The following is a 20,078-nucleotide window of genomic DNA, read 5'->3' on the forward strand; positions in this document are numbered from 1 at the left end:
CTACTCTACTTAGATCCGCTCTCTGATCAGTGACTTTTCTGGGAATAAGTTGCTGATACTGAGTGGCCAGAGCTCTGAACAGGGTGGTGACATTCTACTGCAAGGTGGAGCCTTCACCTGGCAACACTTCTCCGACATCATCTCCAACTCTGAAGTGAGCCGAATACTCTCTCCAAATATTTAGTCACAGTGCATGTATATGGATCAACTTAAGATTACATAAAACTTCCAAAGCACAGTTCTTTCAGGTTGACACTTTATTTTTTTCCCTGTTATTGTGTTCCTAGGTAATTGAAGTCCTGTCCAGGGGCTCTTCAGAGCAGCCATCCAGGCTTACTGTTTCCTGTCAGGGAGACGGGGGCTGGAGTTCCCTGGGTCAAAGCCAGGAGCAGCAGCCGCTGCAAAATATTCTGGAATACCGCTTGAACCCCGAACCCCACCTCCCAGACATGGATGGAGTCACAGAGTTCACCGAGTATGTCTCAGAAACAGTGGACGTGCCATCACCCTTTGACCTCCTGGAGCCCCCGACCTCTGGAGGTTTTCTGAAGTTGTCCAAACCTTGCTGCTACATCTTCCCTGGAGGCAGGGGAGACTCTGCTTTGTTCGCCGTCAATGGGTTTAACATCCTAGTAGATGGAGGGTCTGAGCGGAAGTCCTGCTTTTGGAAACTGGTTCGCCACCTGGACAGGATCGACTCTGTCCTGCTCACTCATATTGGGGCGGACAACCTCCCTGGCATAAATGGGCTTTTCCAGAGAAAGATCGCTGAGCAGGAGGAGGAGCGCAACCAAGGATCTGGCTCCAGCAGCAATGGTGACTGGATGAAAAACCTGATCTCTCCTGAGCTCGGGATCGTGTTTTTCAACGTCCCAGAGAAGCTGCGGATGCCAGAGTCCACACTGAAAGTGAAGCGAAGCATTGAAGAAGCATCTCTTACACTGCAGTACCTCAACAAGCTTGGTATCACACCAGAGCCTCTTCACAGGGTTGTCAGCAACACCATTGAACCTATCACACTGTTCCACAAACTTGGTGTGGGAAAGTTAGACATGTATGTCTTAAACCCTGTAAAAGAAAGCAAAGAGATGCAGTTTCTAATGCAGAAATGGGCTGGAAACAGCAAAGCCAAGACAGGGATTATGATGCCCAATGGAAAAGAAGGAGAAATATCTGTTCCCTATTTGACATCAGTTACAGCTCTCATTGTTTGGATTCCTCACCATCCAGCAGAAAAGATAGTCAGGGTGTTGTTCCCAGGAAATGCACCTCAGAATAAAATCTTTGAGGGCCTTGAGAAACTGAAACACCTGGACTTCCTGCGATACCCGGTGGCAACCCAAAAAGACATATCTTCTGGTGCACCACCTCCCATCATCAAACAGACTAAAATAAGATCCAGAACTGACAGCAAAGAGAGTCTCAAATCCTCACCCAAACCACACTCTAAAACAACAAAGAAAGAAGCTAGTGGGCAGGAGGAGGAGACCAAAAGTGACATTACAAAAGAAAATAAAGTAGAAAAGAAAGAAGATAAAAAACTCAAAAGTGAAAGTCTAAAAGCCACCAAACAACAGAAAAACAGTGAGGTGGCTCCTGTGGCAAACAAGACAGAGAAAAAGAAAGTAATCAAGGAAAAAACTGCCAAGCAAGAAAAGGCATCCAAGATGGATGAAAAGAAAGACAAAGAGAAGAAAGAAATCAAGAAAGAGAAAGTTAAGAGGGATGAAAATATAAGGAAAGAGGAGAAAAAAGAAAGTAAAACAAAAGAGGATAAAAAGAAAGACCCAAGTAAACCGGAGCTGAGAAAAATCACCAAACCTGACCTGAAACCGCTTACCCCAGAGGTGAGAAAAACTCTGCACAAGGCCAAGACTCAGGCTAAGCCCAAGACAGACAAAAATAAAGCAGTCAAAGAAGAAGCTAATGAGAAAAAGCCAGTTCCAAAGAACATCCCTGAAGAGGTTGCAGCAGCGGCTTTGGCAGACAGGTCCATCGTATCCTCCCCTGAGGACCTCACTGAGGACTTTGAGGCTCTAAAACAAGAAGAGCTGTCCAACCTTAAGACAGAGCCTATTGAGAATGATGTGATGTCTGGGCATTCAGTGCAAATAGATACTAAAGTTTCTTCCTTAGTTTACCCAGATGAGAAAGTCACATCCCCACCCACTGAGATAAAATCTGCTTCACCCAAATCCCCTGTCAAACAGGAGGAAGACAACAAAGACAAGGGCACATCAGAACAGGTTGCAGCCACTAAAAAGAGGGACGGAAGTGATGGCTTTGACAAGAAGTACGAAGAGGAGAAAATGGAGAAATATGACAAATACCCTGTAAAGGACGACACAAAAGACAGATCAAAGAAGAGTGACAGCTCAGAGGAGGAGGGCGACGTGATTGAAAAAGCCGAACTTGAAGGAACGGAAGATGACGAGGTCCTGAAATATAAAACTGAAGAGGCGAAAAAAGAAAAAACAGGAAAGGAGTGGGACGCCAAGCCAACTGATCAAAAACCTTTATCAACTACAGCCCTGTCTGCACAAGCTGTAGCAGCCTCAGCCTCAGAGCAGTTCTCTTTCATCCAGGACGAGACGATCCCTGGTTACTCTGAGACTGAACAGACCATCTCTGATGAGGAGATACACGAGGAAACAGAGGATAGGATCCCACAGCTGCGCTATGATGTGGGCTCCTATGACATCTCTGTTCCTGATGTCCCTGGCACCTTTGACTCCATGCACGGTATCAAAGAGATGAAGAGCTCCACTGTGTCTGATGTTGCAGATGTCAAACCAAAGGCATTCATGGGAGGTCACGAGCCTGAGCTTGCACCATACCCTGCCATCATTGCTGCTCCTCTTGCGGAGGAGGAGCACATTTCCTCAGCAACATCCATCACAGAATATGACAAACTGTCATCCTTTGCCACGTCTGTAGCTGAGGACCAGTCAATAGCCTCAGTTACAGCACCTCAGACCGAGGACGCTGGGAGGAACTCTCTCCTACTTGACACCATCAACAATATCCCCCGTGCAGAGGCCACACATGGGAAGGACTATCTCCACTCAGCAGGAACCATCTCACCCACCTCCTCTCTAGAGGATGACAAGTGCTTTAAATCTCCTTCCTCTGATGAGTACCAGCCCAACATTCCTGAGTTGGAGGGTGATGCAAAGATCAAATCAGTCCATGAAGAGGAAGACGATGAGGAAGATGAGGACGAGGACCAGACTCCAAATGTTGACATCCCTCTGGGCAAACTCCAAGAGGGCTATGAACATGCAGCCTCCAAGATGCTCCAGGAAAAGGAGAAATCTCCCTCTACCACTTTTTCTCCTCCTCCCTTCTCTACCACGCAGTACTCTCCCACACAGGCCTTCAAAGAAAACCAGGCTCTCTTTAGCACAGAGGGATTTAAGGCTGGTGCTGATATAAAGACTATTTCACCCCCTCCATCTTTATCCCCTGGGTTAGAGTCCCACTCCAGGCAGGAGAGTGAGGAAAGATGTGTAAGTCCAGATGATAGCACTATGAAATTGGCCTCACCCACACAGTCTGTGCCGACAAGCAGCGGCTACTCTCCAACAGAAGACAAACCATTTAAGACAGGGGACAAAGATGAGGCAGTGACCAATGTTAAAGCCGATGCCCAAAAAACAGAAAAATCTGTCACTATTTCAGACAACACGTCCCTTTTCGGTCTGCCAGGTGACAAGACAGCATTTGAAGCATCTGAAGAATCAGATGAAGACAATGAAGATGAAGATGAGTTTTATGCCAAGAAAGATTTACAGCCTACTGTTAAGGCCAAACTTATGGAGGCAAAAGAGGGGTGCTTCTTGGATGACGACTTCACCTTTGAGGCAAAATCTGCAAAGGTAGAAACAGAAGTCAAGGGCTTGGACAAGACACAGGTGTCTTTTAGCACAGAGGTGAAACCAAAACCTCAGGTGATGTACTCAGATGAAGATGAAGATGAGAAAGATGATGATATTGCAACCGGTGCAGGTTCTAAAACCTTATCAACAGATCAGAGCAAAGTAGACTTTAAAATTGACAGTGCAGAGAAAACTGATATCTCTTTTAAAGAGCCTGAGAAAAGTGTTCATTTCAGTCTTTATGATTTCCCAGAAAAGGAGAGCAAAGAGAAAGAAAAGGCAGTGTACATAAGACAAGACACACCCTATGTGCACGGCAAAACATTCTCTTACAGTGACATCTATGACAGTAAAACAAGCTCAGTTGACTCTGACTCATATCGTCAAGAGTCCTTAGATAAGATGGAGAAGGACACTGCAAAGAGTGAAGCAGATTTGCAGAAACATGAGCCTCCCTCCCCAGTAACAGCCACAGAAAAAATGTCAGAGAAAGAGGGATTTAGTAGTACTACTGTCTCTTACGGAAAAGAGTCCTCCACCTTGTCGTGGCTTGACTCGAAGAGCACCTCTGCTATAACCCAGTTTGAAAAAGAGGTCAAAGAGAAGGAGACATTTGATTACAGTGCAGGTAGCCAATTCCCTTCAGTTGCTGATAGACCTGAGGCTTTATCCACTTCTTTATCATCAGAAAAAGACTCTTTCTCTTTTAAAGGGCCAACTGACAGCACAAAGCCCCAGATATACTCCACAATGGCAGCTTTTGATGTAGACAAACCTGCTGCCACAGGCTTCAGCGAGAAAGGAGCGTGTTTGGAGGTTGATATGCGAAAACTAACGGCAAGGGATGAGGAGGACTATGATGATGATGTGGTTGATGAAGATGATGATGAGGAGGAAGATGAAGAGGAGGAAGACGAGGAGGAAGAAGAAGCAATTGATTCTGATATGGAGAAAGGTGCCAAAGAGAAGTCTGAGAAGGAAGTAAAAAGTCCGATCAGTGAAATGTTTGGCTCAAACAGGCCTGAATTTATGGTTTCCATGGCTGGATATGGCTACAACAGTCAAGGGAAGCCAAGTATGAAAGAAAGCAGCTCCGCCCCACTCACAAAGGCTGAAGACAAAGGTAAGGTTGACTCCTCATCCTTCAGTGGAAAGCCAATGGATTTAGGGGCTACAGGTTTCTCTGGCTACTCCTCAGGATTTGACTACTCATATGGAAGTGGTGAGAAAGACTCATTTTTATCAAATCAGACCACAGACAAAGGAAAGGATGATTTCACTCTAAAATCAACAGAAGATAATTATTATCAGAATGACAGAGCTGATCCTGATTTTGAGAAACAGAAGACACCAGACCTTCTTAGTAAGAGGTCATTGGACACAAGCTTTCAGTATACAACCACAGCTGGCCCTGGCTACTCCTCCTCTTCAGCCTATAGCTACTCCTCCTCCACTTCTGGCTCACTCTCCACCAGCCGTCAGTTTGGAGAGGAGCTAGAGACGCCTGCCTCTGCTGAACCTCTCTTTGAATACTCCTCCTTTAAAGATGAACACTCACTGGTCATGGATTCTCCCTTCTCCAGCTCTGCTGGTGCCAAAGATGACTATCTGGAAGTGTCTGAAAAACAAATCACTGCTACAACCACGGCTGAGTCCACATCCAGTTTAGCGCGCTTCTCACCCCTCAGCCCATTTGAGGAGGTCAAATCTTTCCCCTCACTCTCATCCACTGGCTTTGCTGAAGACAAAAACAAGCATACGACCTCATCAGGTGGAGTCACGGACAAAGGTCCTCAACCTGATTGTTTCTATAAACCTGAATGGTCTGAAGGGTCCAAGCTGGACACAGCTGTTGGGTTTGGGGCCTCAGCAGGACTGTTCTCTCAATCAGAGCTCTCCAAGGAAAAAGAGGCAGCCAGCGCTGCTCTGTTTGGTGTCACTTCCTCACCACGCCCAGACATAGAAGGCAAGCATTACTTTGAGGAGACTGACAGCAGTGAGGAAGAGGATGAAGAGGCTTACATGCGCGAGATGACCCGGAGGTCTCCTTCCAGTGGCCTGGCGGGTAGCCTCTCCTTTTCTGACAAGCCTGTTGCTCCAGCTGCCACTGAAAAGACAGGCGGTGTGCTCCCTGATGTTCTTGGCTCCTACATGCCCTCACCTCTCCAGGCCAGCAAACCAGACACAGCGAATGGCCCCACAGAGGTCAGCACAAGCTCCACCCTCCCTGCTGGAGCAGCAGCCAGTGGTGTAGCTTCAGGCCCAGCCAAGGTAGAGTCTAGGGAGGGGGCAACAGGTTACAGGAGCTCCTATGAGTGGGAGATGCCAAAGCCCCAGATGGGAATGGTGCCTGGAGACTCCCCTCCTCATTATCGTCATGATGATGAGTTTGAAGAGGAGTGTGAGATGGAGCCAGAGCACCCTGCCCGTCCACTTTCACTCTCTTCAACCGACCAGCCCTTCCGTTCGTCTTTCTACGCAGAGGAGTGCAGCCGAGGAGGGCAGGATGACGATGATGACAGTGATCAGGATATTGCTGGTGATGCACACATGGGAGCCACTTCGTCTTACACCAGCCGCAGCTCTCCTGGATATTCCTCCTCCGAGTACAGGCAGCGCAAAGAGGACCTCTCACCTTCCTTCATCAACCCCTGCATGCGGCACTTATCCAGCGACGAGGATGATGATGAGCAAGGACGCAGAAGTGACCAATCACAGGAGGGCGATGAACATGATCTGTCAGTCAAGAGAAGGGCTCACAAACATCCTCATCATCACCAGTCTCACAGCAGAGACAGCAGCTCTCTGCACCAAGCTGGTGGCATGTCAGCAGGACTGGGTCTGGCCACAGAGGACACACCGCCCACCTCCGTCAGCGAGTCCCTTGGCTCTCAGTCAGACTCTGATGTGCCTCCAGGTACTGAGGAATACCCTCAGTCACAGGTGAAGGCAACATGGACTCAGATGAGGATGCAGACTACATGCCTGTTGATAAATTATCTGCCACGGGAGCAGGCAGCCATCACTCCACCAGGAGGAGCCATGATCCTCCTCCTGCTCCCATCATGGACCCCTACCCCCACCCTCCACGCCCAGACGTTTGCATGGTGGATCCTGACTCTTTGGATAATGGCTCAGTTAAGAAAGAGCCAAAAGCAAAGAGCTTGAAAAAGACCTCTGGGAAAACCAAATCAGCATCCCCAGCGAGGCGCAAGAGGTCTCCCATGCCTGTCAAGCAAACACCATCTCCTCGTAGTGCCTCACTGAAGAAGAAGGAGGCAGACAAAAGCTCACGTATGTCTCGTCTGTCTGATGGACAAGGCTCCAAAGATGATGACCTCTCACGGTCGAGCTACAATCCTGGCAAGGGGCTGACAAACGGTGTCAAGAGCAGCTCAGGTGAGCAGAATTCACTAAAAAGAGGATCTTAAAAGCTCTTCAGATATCAGTGATATTTAATACCACAAAAGAAATACTGTAAGATAAACATTTTGCACATACTGACAGTTAGGCTTTGTTTTCCCACTCAGGTTCTCAGAAGTCTGGCTCTGCAGGTGCTCCTGGCCTCCCTGTTTATGTGGACTTGGCCTACATTCCTAATCACTGCAGTGCCAAGAACGTGGACCAAGAGTTTTTCAAACGCATTCGTTCTGCATACTATGTGGTGAGTGGGAATGACGCAGGAAGTGGTGAACCAAGCCGAGGAGTCCTTGATGCACTGTTGGATGGCAAAGCTCAGTGGGGATCAAACTTACAGGTACCATTTCCAGAGCTATTTACCTTAAAGTTAATTTGTATTTTAAAATATCTTATTTGTGTTGTATTTTGGGGTTTTACATTTCCTTCTGTGGTGTAGCATAAGTTGTTAAAATTTGTCTGTGCTGTTCTCATGTTTTATTTGCTTTCTTTATCTCAGTGTTCACAAAGAACAAAGATTTCCCTCAGCAATCTCATTACTTTCATTACTTTTCCAACAAATCATGCTCTTCATGTAAAGTATAGGAAAGAGTTGCTAGAACCATTCTTACAGACATAAAGAAACTGGCAATTCTCACATACTAGAAAAGAGCAAAAAAAAAAAAAATCCAGTTATAGCAGCCAAACTGACAGTATTTACTAGAGCACATGTGTATAAAGACTCATAAACTTTCAAAACATAGTTACATTTCATTAAATTTAAAAGATATTTGTTTGATATTTGTTTCAAAGTTTATCTGAAGTTTATATGAAGCCTCATCAGTCTGAGCTGGACAGACTAAGTGGATATATTTGAAGGTTACATCCTTTGTTGTACAAAATTCCCTGTTTTTGGTTCTGTTCTCCTACAGCTCAGCAAAGAAACACTGTCCTGGGAAACACAAAGAGAATTTTGTACTAAAAAGCCTTGTATATTCCCCATGTCAGCACTTATCACTTGTCCTATCATTACCTAATTTCCCCTCTCTCTCTCTCTCAGGTGACACTGATCCCGACCCACGACACGGAGGTGACCCGTGACTGGTACCAGCAGACGCACGAGAGGCAGCAGGAGCTCAACATCATGGTCCTGGCCTCCAGCAGCACCGTCGTCATGCAGGATGAGTCTTTCCCTGCCTGCAAGATCGAGTTTTAAGATCCTCGTTTCCTTTCTCCCTCCTCTTGCCCTCCCCAGTGTAGATCTGTTTTTAATTGCTCTTCTCTATATATAGCCTGATATACAAATCTGTCCCTGCTTTTGGAGTTTGTGTGATCGTTTGACTCAAAAGCAGGAGCAGATCTGGATAACTGTCTATTTTTTCTAGATTTTTATTCATTTCTAAGCTTTTCGTGGCCATCATTATTTATATTACAACGGTAGACAACTGTTAGTCCTCCACTACATTATGATTATTATTCAGTCACATGAAAGGAATTTTGCAGTTTTTCAGTCGTTTACCTTGATTTTTTCCAACCCCTGTGAGACAATGGCATCCTTGTTTTTAGCTGAGACAACATGCCCGTTGTACTGTACAAAAATGACATGTCACACAGGAAGAATTAAAAAGCTGATACTTGGTTGTTCGTCCTCTAATTGGCTTAAATCAAAGCACAAGTTTGCGCACCTCACAGCAACAAGGTACAAATTCATTTTCTTTCACTGAATCTTAGACATCAGGCTTTTCACATCACAACTGATCGACTTAAAACATTTTGCTAATTGTGATCAATTTTACTCCACTTTACTCTAGCTTCCCTTTCTGTTTCTCCCCTAAAACAATGACAGTCCGAGTGTTGAACTTTGTGCCTCCTGCTGACATTAGTGAGATAGGAAATGTTCAAGTAGATCCCAGCAGTCCTTTCAATATGTCTTTTGAGTATATTTGCCGTAGCATAGGGATGACCATATTCAAAAATCTGTATTGTAGTGAAATATGATATTTCTACGGTTCTCTCAAAGTGAAAATCAGTTGTTACCGTAAGAATTTCTCAGTGGCTGTTATTTCTTACAGTGAATTTGATGAATAAGTTTCTCTCTATACTTGTTTCTGTAGTCTTTGATGTATTTTTTCAGTGTATTTCCAGTTGACATATCGAGGCAGAGGATCATGAGGAGAGATGTAGGCGGAGGCAGTGATGCCAGTACAAAAATCATCATCCTGCCCTTTGGATTCTACCTGTTTATATCTTAACATACAGAACAGCACTCTGTGTTCAGAGCTCATTAGAAAAAAAGTAGACAAACCTCATATCAGTTGTTGCGTGTAAAAGATCTTTATACGAAAGCTGTGTTGAAGAATGAAGAATGTATTCCACTACAACAATAGGAACATGTGGCTGTGTGGAGAGATTGTGATTGCCTGGTGAAGAAGATGTGGGCTGGTTCGATTGGTGGTAGAAGTTAGACTGTCACCCACATGTGCCTTTCTGTCCTACTGTGCTGGAAGGGAGAAGAAATGTGTATTCATCGTAGAAATTTAAAGTATGTCAGCGTGCAGTACATCCACGGCTCTGTGGCAGAGGCTTGGTCGAGCTGGTTTCCTCTGTTGTTGTGAGTTTTTTGTTGGTGAGAAGGTCAGCACACCAAAAAGGTCCAAGTTGTACATATTGAGCGTAAAATAGCACTTTTAAAGCACCAACTCAGTATTTCAGCCGTTGTGTTTTAGATTTCCTGGAGCTGCCACTCAAAGAAGCACAAAAAGTAACCAGTGTGCTAAACCTAAAGCTGATTTTACATTACAATACTTGCACTGAAATATGTGCTATCCTTTTTTCTGGTTTCTTTTAGATATTGCAAAAAGAAGAATTTGTCTTGAGTTTGTTTTTAGCCACAATCACCTCAACTTGTTGCATCGTGTTTTTAAACTGTCATTACTTTAGTTTCAGTGGTAAATCAGTAGATGTTTTTAAGTAACACTTTATTAATGTAATATTACATATAAATGTGTTTTAATTTGATATTGATGATTTTATATTTTGATAGGTTTTCAGTAATTTAATAGATTTTAACCACCAAAACCAACTATCTAACAAATTACAGGACCAACAAATCTCACCAGGGTTGCTATTTTATGATCCACAATAAAAAAAAATCCTGATATTTCTCTGTATAATATTTTATTTCTTCTACTTATCTAGAGATGCATGTACAACAGATGCACATACATATAAAAGGTGATGGCTCTTTCAAAAAAAACAAACAAAAAAAAAAAACAGCAGAGGGCTGCAGGAGAGGCCCAAACCTCAGCGGCTCCAGCTGATTTGAATGTGAAGATGCAGATTACCTTTACGTTCTCCATGGAGGACTTAGATCTCCTGGTTGCCTTGGTTACTGTGCATCATATGGTACATCTGACTCACCAGTCCCACTCGCAGCAGCAACCCTTACTGTAGCCTGCAATACATCACAACTCGTTGCAGGGAGAGAAAACTTTCAGGATAGGGTTTGACAAACACCAGATTACAGTCAGTGTGATAATTAAGTAACAGCGTCAGCCACACTGAGACGACACTGATGATTGGTTAAGGTTCCTAATTCCTGCTGAATTAAACAGATCCATCAGCAGCCTCTTTGATGAAACAGGGATTACAGTGAGGTCAGTGTTTTTCTGTTAACCCACTGTGCTGCCCCATCAGACAATGACAGTGTAATCTGCATTCCTATTAAATACTACATCACTGTAAAGGCTAATAACAACATCAACACTACTCACAAATGAGCAGACCACTCAAAACCCAGACTGCCAGACATGAGTGACTCAGGTCACTCATGTCAATACATTTTTATCTATAGAGGACTTCCTATTATTCACACTTTTTTCCAGTCAAAGCTTAATATACAGTATACACTCACACACACACACACATAGCTGCTGCATTTTCGTATCGTGCAAAAAAAAAAAAAAAGAAAGAGAAAAAAATATCTGTGGCATTCAGACTCATCTGCCTGTGAAACAAATCATAAAGACCGTTGGTTACCAGTGAGCCCTGCTTGTACGTGCATGTGAACCTTTTGAATTCTCCTGTATTGTAATAGCTGAAGAAAAACTGACTTAACATAGAAATGCTATTTTAAAAGATGTATATTCAAGAAGCTAAGCTGTCCGGTACTGAGGAGGCACATGTAACCTGGCTGTGCTGTGCTGTAAGGAAAGCCTCGTGATTGTTTCTTTTCCTCCTTTCTGCTTCATGGTTTTACTTTCATCTCTTGTTTCAAGTGCAATATTCTCTTTATCTCTCTTTAAATGCTTAAAAAAGGTAAAATAGAAAACAGATTTATTGTTAAAAGGGAAAAAGTGTGGTGAAGACCAATAAAAACATCATTTACTGAAGAAAAATGTCTCCCTCTTCTTGTTGTTTCATATCATTACATTATATGTATGTTCTCTCTCTAAACACAAAATTCATAGTTTTAGATTTTTATTGAAAGGATTTGTGATGAATACACTGTATAGAGAACATTAATTATTGTGCTTAATTTCATACAAAACCACAGATACAAACCTCGCTGTGGTTCTACAGAAGAAGTCAGAGGAACACAAAGATTCATCCTCTGGAAACCATGAACATTTGTACAAATTTTTGTGCCAATCCATCTTGTAGATATTGAGATATAAATGGAAACTTTGACTTGCTGATGGCATTAAGAAGTGTCCAAAAAATGTGTCCAATGACTAATGTTGATGCATCCCCTGGGAACTATGAATTTCTTTATCCAAATATATGACAATCCATCCAGTGACTGTTGAGAGGTTTTACTGAAAAGCACAAAGGTCTAGCTCATGGTGGCATTATAGAAAAAGTCTGGGGATTGCCAAAGTCAGTGGGATTTATCCTCTGGGAACCACAAATGTCTATACAGAATGTCATTGCAATCCAACCTGTTGAGATATTTCAGTTTGTACCAAAGCAATAGATTGACAATAGAGTGACAGGCATTAGCAAGACTAAAAAGAAACAAAAATTTCATAAAGATTAGAAAAGATTAGAAAAAATTACCAATTTTCTTACAGCAGAGATGATTTCTCTTCTTTCCCCTTCATTTTAATCATGGTTCACAGGTCGGGAACCAGTGATTGTGATTGAGGCCTTGTAGACACTAGTTTCCCTTCACACCCTCAGAGTGTCTGGATGATGAAATACTGAGGGTGGGGGGCAGCACAGTCAGAGTCCAGACTCAGGAACAGTGCTTGCTTTGTTCAGACTGTGTTAAACCCTTTTTCAACAGTGTGAGAATCCACAGATCTACAGGGTGGAAGCGCTGTGGCCCTGTGGGGCGGATATGAGCTGTTTGTCATGCAAAACCAGTCGAACAGAGGCAGCAGTGATTTGTGTCTTTGTTGTGAGATTGAGGAGCTCAGACACTGTTTGGCCTTTGTGAAGCTGATGCTGTGTTGGACGAAGGAGCAGGCTGGAGGACAATCACCAGTGTGACAAGCTGCTGAATAGATGCTGCAGTGACATCACCTCCAGAGTCACATGATCAGGGTGGAGTACAGCAGGAACAACAGATGTAGTACACTAACTCAAGTACTGTAAAGTAAGATAATCCTTTATGAGTCCCACAGCGGGAAAATTTACTGTTCTTAAGCTACAATTTTGAAATACTTTTTTACTTGAGTAATTCCATGCCATTTACTTTATACTTATGCTCCTTCAACCGGTTATTTTCCCAATTCAAATTATTAATACAAGTACAAATACTGTAACAGAGTATTTCTACATTGTGGTGTTTACCAGAGCTGATTTCCACACCAATATTTTTTACTTTGAGGAATTCAACAGTGAAAAGTCCTTATTATAATATCTCTGTAAATACAGTTACTCAAGTGCTATGCTAAGTACAGTTTTGAGTATTTCTGTTTTATGTTTCATAAAATATACACCTTACTTTTTACTGCATTTATGCAACAGCTGTAGCGACTGGTTATATTGAACTTGTGAGTTTTTGACCTCTGAAACTTTAACTACATTTAGCTGATAATGGGCCTTTACTAGTAATAGAGTATTCTGCTATTATTAATACTTCTACTCATCACTGGAGGAACGTAAACATGTTCAACAAAACCTTTTTTTTAATCAAAACAAAGACAAGTTTCTGAAATGACAAGTAGTTGTACAAGAACTTCGTGAGTTTAAATAAAGTTTAAAATTGGCAAAGAATTAGTAATCAATATTACAACTCTGACAAATCATACTGGATTTCAGTATCTGATTAAATTATGCTGAAATACTCAACTTCTGCATTTACTTATAACATCCTAGTCTTTACATTTATCTGACAGCTGCAGTTACTGGTTACAGTACAGATTTATTAAATATGAGCTGTCCCTCCTCAGCTCAGCCTGAACATCACTCTCACTGCACAGCTCTGACCTTCACAATGGCAGCACACCCTACGATAATGCTGACTCCAGGCGTCTGGACACATTTACCTCTGACAGATTTACTCAGTAGGGCAACACTCTCTGACTTTAGAGGCAATTTATCAGCTAAGGTCTAAGCATTATCATCAGGAAGAAAAACACCTCTGTTGACTTCTTTCAGTGCAGTAGTTCCCAGACTTTTCCATCAGACATACCGCCACAGCCCTGCCAAGAAAACTCAAGTCACCCTTCATCGACACGGCCCACCATGTTCCAACTGTTTTCATTTTAACTCATTTTAAACAGGTTGACATATCAGAAGTGAAATGTGAGAACATCTCATTTCACAGAACAATCAGGAGAGAGCAGCTGCCAAAGCTCAGCAGGGGAATCTTTATTGGATTACTAAACTGTCTATGAGACTCAACAATTAAAAGGTGGATCTCTGAGCAGGTTTTAAAGGGTAAGTTCACCCAAATTATGAGAAAACATTTTCTCTTCTTGTATCTAGCCATACTATATACAGTAATTTTTACTTGATTTGGATCAGGCCTGCCTTCATCCAAATATAATGGACTTAAATGGAATCTGGTTACTGGTGCTCAATACTTTGAAAGATTTAAAAAAAAAAAAAAAAACAGCAGCAATGTGTCTTTCCTAAAAAGGTGTCCCCCATTAATGGGGATCATCCACAGAGCATGATGTGATATTTCTATAAAAGCAATTTTACACAAGTCCAGATCGTGTAACACACACTGTCTCTGACTTTTTCCTTGCATACAATCTTTACTAGAAGGACAGCTGTCCTTATGCATCCCCTGAATGATTTTGTATGATCAGACTTTGATCCACCCAGTCCAGTAAAATTTGAGTCTACAAGAGCAGTATCAGTAAACAATGCATAAATAATGCAATAATGTGTATATCATTCATCTATCCACATTTTCTTGATACATCCAGAGCATCCCCTGAAAATCTTGAAAATTGTCTTTCAGCCATATAGAAGATTTTCATTCAAATGCAGCATCAGACAGTGCAATCAGACAATGTAGAAACATGACAGAAATATGACATTCGTTTGTGTATTAATTTGAGAAATGTAAGTTATTCATCTTTCCACACAGGGCTGACATTTAGTTAGTCTTCAGTATAAAGTAAAATACTTCCAAATAACATTCATCACGGGGGGGGGGGCTGGTTCTGAAAAATAATTTTCAATGTTTTAAGCACCAGAATTTCACAGATTTCAGAGTCAGACATCCTAAAATCTGGACAAATAAAACCAAAACTATCTGCATGACTGGACACCATCAGAGCCGAGAGGACGTGTGGCAGGTTTTTGGGTAATTTGGGTGAATGGACTCTTTATGCAATCAGTAGCTGCTAAAAAAAAAAAAGGTCAAAACACAGTGAGCTCAAGAAGACAGCACACAGTCAGACTGGTGTGATTTTCTTTATCTGTACACACAGACAGGACAACAGGTCAGAGTTTCACTAACTCACAGTTGTGTTTTGCACCTCTACAGTACATTGCAATGTAACATGAAATCCCACTGATTAAACATCAAAATGCACATCAGTGTACTCATCTACCTGAATTGCTTTTCAAGCATGTGTGCACCCCCGCGCCCCCCCCTCCCCATACACACACACACACACACACACACTCCTGCTACATAACTGCTTGCCACAATAAAAGCATACTGAATGTAAAATGCCCCTCCTGTTTGTTCAGTGATAAAATGAGAGATTAGCTTTCAGATTTTTCCCACATCATGAGGTGATTTTACAAAAAAAATATACAATAGCTATGGTACAATTAAATATCTAATATGTGGCTATTAAAATACCAGACATTTCTTTTCAAGATGCAATTTCAAAATAAATATTTTGTCTATATCTTTTCCTACTGATTATATTAAATCTTAGATGAGGCTTAAGGACTTTGGCAGTAAGCAGTGCACACACGGTTTGACCTGGAGATTACTTACATTTTAAACTTAGACATTTTTGACTGGCAGTAATGAAGATTCAGTTGCTGTCACCAATGCAGGTACTAAGCATGAGCCACAGAAGCTCAGCACAGGACAGTCTCAGACGCATGAAGAAGAACAGAAGAGCCACTGATTGTATTTGTTTTGTATTGTCAGTTTCTGTGTCTTGTACTGCAGATTCCTGTGTTTCTCATAAAAGCAGCAAATCTCTATGTCACTGTGTACTGTGACAAACAAGGAAAACAGAAAAACTTTTGCACATACAGCAGTGATAACGTGTGGCTGCCTCAGTGCCAGGAAACATGCCCTGATACCTGTCACCTGATTGTGATGGATGATATGAAAACTGGTAACACGATGGCTAAAGCTTCACTACTGCAGCTGACCAAGAGTAAGGACTGAAGGTAAGAAATACGAGAAGCTGACTTTACACAATTTAAAGCTCCATTAATCAATATCTTTACGGTCGCAGTGAATCAACTAAACATATGAAAATCCACACTGAATTATCACCAGCTCTAAGCGGCTTTTTAGCATCTTGTAGCCTCTTTAGCTCATACAGCACATTTCCTGTATGTTTCAGACCCAATACTCTCCTAAACCCCTAATGAATCTACTGTGCTTTACTTGTCTGGCACAAAATGGCAGACAGGCAATGTTGGCGGTGAGCTGCTGAGCACCGTCAAACATCATCAACAGCTGAAATGCAAGGTATTTTTGTCAGGAGTTGATGTAGAGCAAACCAGAGCTTTAGGAGAGTGAATATTAGATTTACATTCATCAGGTGAACACAAACATCACTCCAATAGAATGATGTTGCTCAGAGTCTGCTGGATGTGGGAGTAAGGGGGTAAGCATGTCAGGGCTGTGGATATATCAGCTTCTTTCTGACTTTTTCTGCCCCTTAGTGGCCAAATATTGATTAATGCAGCTTTGAGGAAAAGGCTTTGTGCAACACAATATAAGCAACAGTAACAGAGAGCTGTTTGATTTAAACTTAACAATAAAGCTTCACCTTGCAACAAGTGGCTCCCTACATCTTTACAGTTAGATGGACTGAACCAGTGGACTGTCACAGGAGGCTCAGTGGCGCCACTGGTGTGTCACCAGTGTGCTTTTTCAAAAGTCAACAAACAAGCACATATGGCATCTTCATGATTCTCCAACGCAGGGCCTAGTGTGAGGATAAGCTGCCCATGATTACTCAACACGCAGTCATCAAGCACGAGGAGAGCGGAGGCCTGGTTGGCTGTAGCTCAGTACAATGCCTCACTGCTCATGAGTGATGATAAGGATGATGCCTTACAGATGTAACCACAGTAGTTTCTGACAAATCTGTTGTTCTGTAGTTTTCCACACCCTATGGCTCTGCTGTGTGAGTGGCTCCAACCTCCAGAGGCGTGTCAGGATGGGGGAGGCTTTCTGGACTGTCCATCCATAACTCCATGGACTCCTGAGTGTCAAAGAACTCATCGGGTCCCTCAGGAGACTGGGGAGTCTGGGAACTAGATCCTGCCTCGCTGCTGCTCTCTCTGAGCTCCAGCAGCACAGGCAGAGAGCCTGGGAGGCAGTAACCCTCCATCCGACCCAGAGCAAGCTCAGCTAACGCAGAGCAGGGCGGCCTCAGACCAGGATCTGAAATTGGAGGGTCCACGGCTACAGAGGCCACCTCCAGTCCTTCCTGCATGTGTTCAGGATTATCTGGCTGGTGACCAGTAACGTCATCCTCCTCTGGTGAGTTGTTTGGAGTCAGGGGGACTTCAGCGGGGTTTGAAAGTGCAGGGCAATTTGGGTCAAGGACTTGTGACCCAACAGCAGGTGCTGCCTGAGAGGAAATGTTTTGAGAGGAGTGAGTTTCCTCACTGCTCTGAGGGGTGAGGGAAATCTTATCGCTGAAACTGAAGCGTGGGGAAGTGTCAGCTGTGGTGGGAGAAGACGGCCCAGCGCTGGACACTGTGCTGGATGGACCACTGCTGTCTGCACAGACAGAAAACAAACCCAAAGAAAGTGTATGAGAGGGAGTAAGAATAGAGAACTACTATATCTGCCACTGATGATAAAGTTTCATTTGCAAGAGAAGAACAAAGTGTGTGTGTGTGTGTGTTGGTTCACTGGGTTCTGTAAATGACAAACAGTAACAGAGACTAAACTGTGAGCTCATTTTAAAACAGGCTGTAATAGATGTATCGGAGGCCATAAATAATCCAGACGTCTGAAACTGAGATAGCCGAGGGAGGCCAACCTAGAAACGTCAAATCTTTGGACTGCTGCAATACTCACACCAAGGAGGTCTGTCAGAACGAGATCTGAGAGAGATGGAAGAAGAGAGGACTCTCTGAGGGATGTACGAGTCCACTGATGGCTGGTTGTGAGAGTCAAACATGGCTGACAGAGCTGCAGGGATAAAAACAGAACCACAGGTCAAGTTTGGTGGCGACAATTATAATGTTTAGAAATAATAACATGAAATGCAGGTTTGTTTCTGACCTCTGGTAGTCCTGGTGTGTGGATCCCCTGCACTCTCGCACACTCCGGTGAGGAACTCGTTGACCTGTTTTAGTGACAGCGAGTTGTGGAGCGTTTCCAGGGGATAGATGGAGGGCACCATGGAGCAGCCTTCAAAGCCTGCGGCAGAGGAAAGACATGATGCCCGCAGGCACATCAGCCCTCAGTTAGACCAGGCAGTCACAGGAGGAGCAGGCAGAACCACTTCAACTGACACCTTTCACCACCGCACCAATACCACCCATAAACTACATCTCAACACGGTGCCCTGAAATCCTGCTCCTGTTTCTGAACGGGACCTGACCCGCTGTGAACTCCTGCCAGCCTCAACAGTTCGTTTCCACACAGGCAAGTTGCAAAAACCCATGCTGAACGCCAAGACAACATGACACCATATCAAACGGTAACAAGTCTACATATCCCGAAAGTCTGGCTCCGTTTGCAAAAGCAAGCAGACCTCAAAAACATAACGTCTGCCTTTCTGATCAGACCCAATTCACCCAGGCTGCAGCTCCAACAGCAGCACACAGCGGTCAAAGCTGTCCAGACTGCAGCTCAGGTCCAACATGTTATCAGTTCATCCACTGTTAGGTCACAACCAAGCCGCATTTCACCAGAGCCGTTCACAATCACAAAGCGTCAAACCACAGCCTGCCTCAGTTGTTTAAAACCTCCACTGAGGATGTTTTTACAGTGTTCATCTGCACAGGGTGTGAGTACGCCACATGTACAGCAAACAAGCAGGAATCTCATGCTGGTTAAGGTCAGGAAGGAGGGCAACTGGCATTCAAACTGAACTCAAACACAGCGGCTGATTCCAAATGCAGTTGAATGAAATGTGGATTAATACCAATTTCTCCGGCTTTATAAAATGTGGAGGTGCAGACTGGTGATGATATGTTGACTGGAAGTATAAAAAATAAATCTTAAATCTTTCACCGAGACATCTTGATGCCAGGATGATGCCACGGCAATCTGTTAATGTGTCGCTTAACCATGTAAATATTCATGTCACATCCCACTGCAAATATGACAGTGTATGAAATTATGTTGGTTTATGAACAGTGTGTAGATGAATGTGTAGATAATTTCGCTTCTAATGTATACTGTCTATAGAGGTGTGTATACCTGAGAATTATTACCAATGTCACATTTTCAAATTCATTTCAAATGCACTGAACCTCTGAATGTCATATTTACACAAGCAGCTGGACAAGAATTTAGCCAAAATAAAATACAGTCTGAATTTATAAATTTAGATCAGACAAAGTCTGGCAAAAGAAGCAAACAAGACTGTGAATCTAACTGAACATTTGATGATGACTTTTGATACCTGAATGTTTGACATTCATTATTACAGACACATTTCAGTCTGCACTCAAAACAATACTGAGGTTAGAAAGAGTATTAATGCTCTTTTGATATTTTGTTTAACTATTGTGCTCCTACTCGTTTTTTTCCCCACATTCTAGTGGGCCTCAATCTCAACCCAACTGGTGTACCAGTGAAATTGGAGATGATGAGTGTTGCTGTTTTGTGGAGTACAGAATTACACCAGTAATATCAGTTTGTCTTGCACTGACATATTAGAGTTCTAGCAAATGCAAAAGGCTTAGTTATGAAGCTTAGTAATACTGGGTCCTTTTTTGTTGTCTACTCTGACTCTGAAACCATAACCTCTGACATATCAAACTTAATCTGGCATGTGAATCCATGAATTAATGTTTTTTTTCTTGTTATTTGAATTGTGAAACTGTGTCTGTTGTATAAGAAACGTTTGCACTAACATATATATATATATATATATATATATATATATATATATATAAACTCAGTATCGTTGGGTTTTAAACTGCTGGTCAGACAAAACAAAACATCTG

At 42.9% G+C, this 20,078-nt stretch overlaps 2 protein-coding genes across 9 annotated transcripts in view; one reads left to right on the forward strand and one right to left on the reverse strand.

The window, feature by feature from the left end:
- The window catches only part of map1aa (microtubule-associated protein 1Aa), a 36,501-nt gene extending 27,589 nt beyond the window's left edge, over positions 1-8,912 (forward strand). The window contains 5 exon segments of the mRNA XM_018692730.2: positions 14-154; positions 288-6,804; positions 6,807-7,277; positions 7,409-7,635; positions 8,335-8,912. Coding sequence (XP_018548246.1) covers positions 14-154; positions 288-6,804; positions 6,807-7,277; positions 7,409-7,635; positions 8,335-8,490 — 7,512 coding nt within the window. The 3' untranslated portion in view covers positions 8,491-8,912.
- Positions 8,913-15,137: 6,225 nt separating this feature from the next.
- Positions 15,138-20,078, reverse strand: part of ppip5k1a (diphosphoinositol pentakisphosphate kinase 1a) — a 29,642-nt gene continuing 24,701 nt past the window's right edge. For all 8 annotated transcript variants that reach the window (XM_018692739.2, XM_018692738.2, XM_051075587.1 and 5 more), the window contains 3 exons: positions 18,181-18,318; positions 17,974-18,087; positions 15,138-17,670 (listed from right to left, as the gene is read on the reverse strand). In XM_018692739.2, coding sequence (XP_018548255.1) covers positions 17,054-17,670; positions 17,974-18,087; positions 18,181-18,318 — 869 coding nt within the window. In that variant the 3' untranslated portion in view covers positions 15,138-17,053. The remainder of the gene's footprint in view (positions 17,671-17,973; positions 18,088-18,180; positions 18,319-20,078) is intronic.

This window comes from Lates calcarifer, linkage group LG2 (assembly GCF_001640805.2).
Source record: "Lates calcarifer isolate ASB-BC8 linkage group LG2, TLL_Latcal_v3, whole genome shotgun sequence".
Lineage (NCBI taxonomy): Eukaryota > Metazoa > Chordata > Actinopteri > Centropomidae > Lates > Lates calcarifer.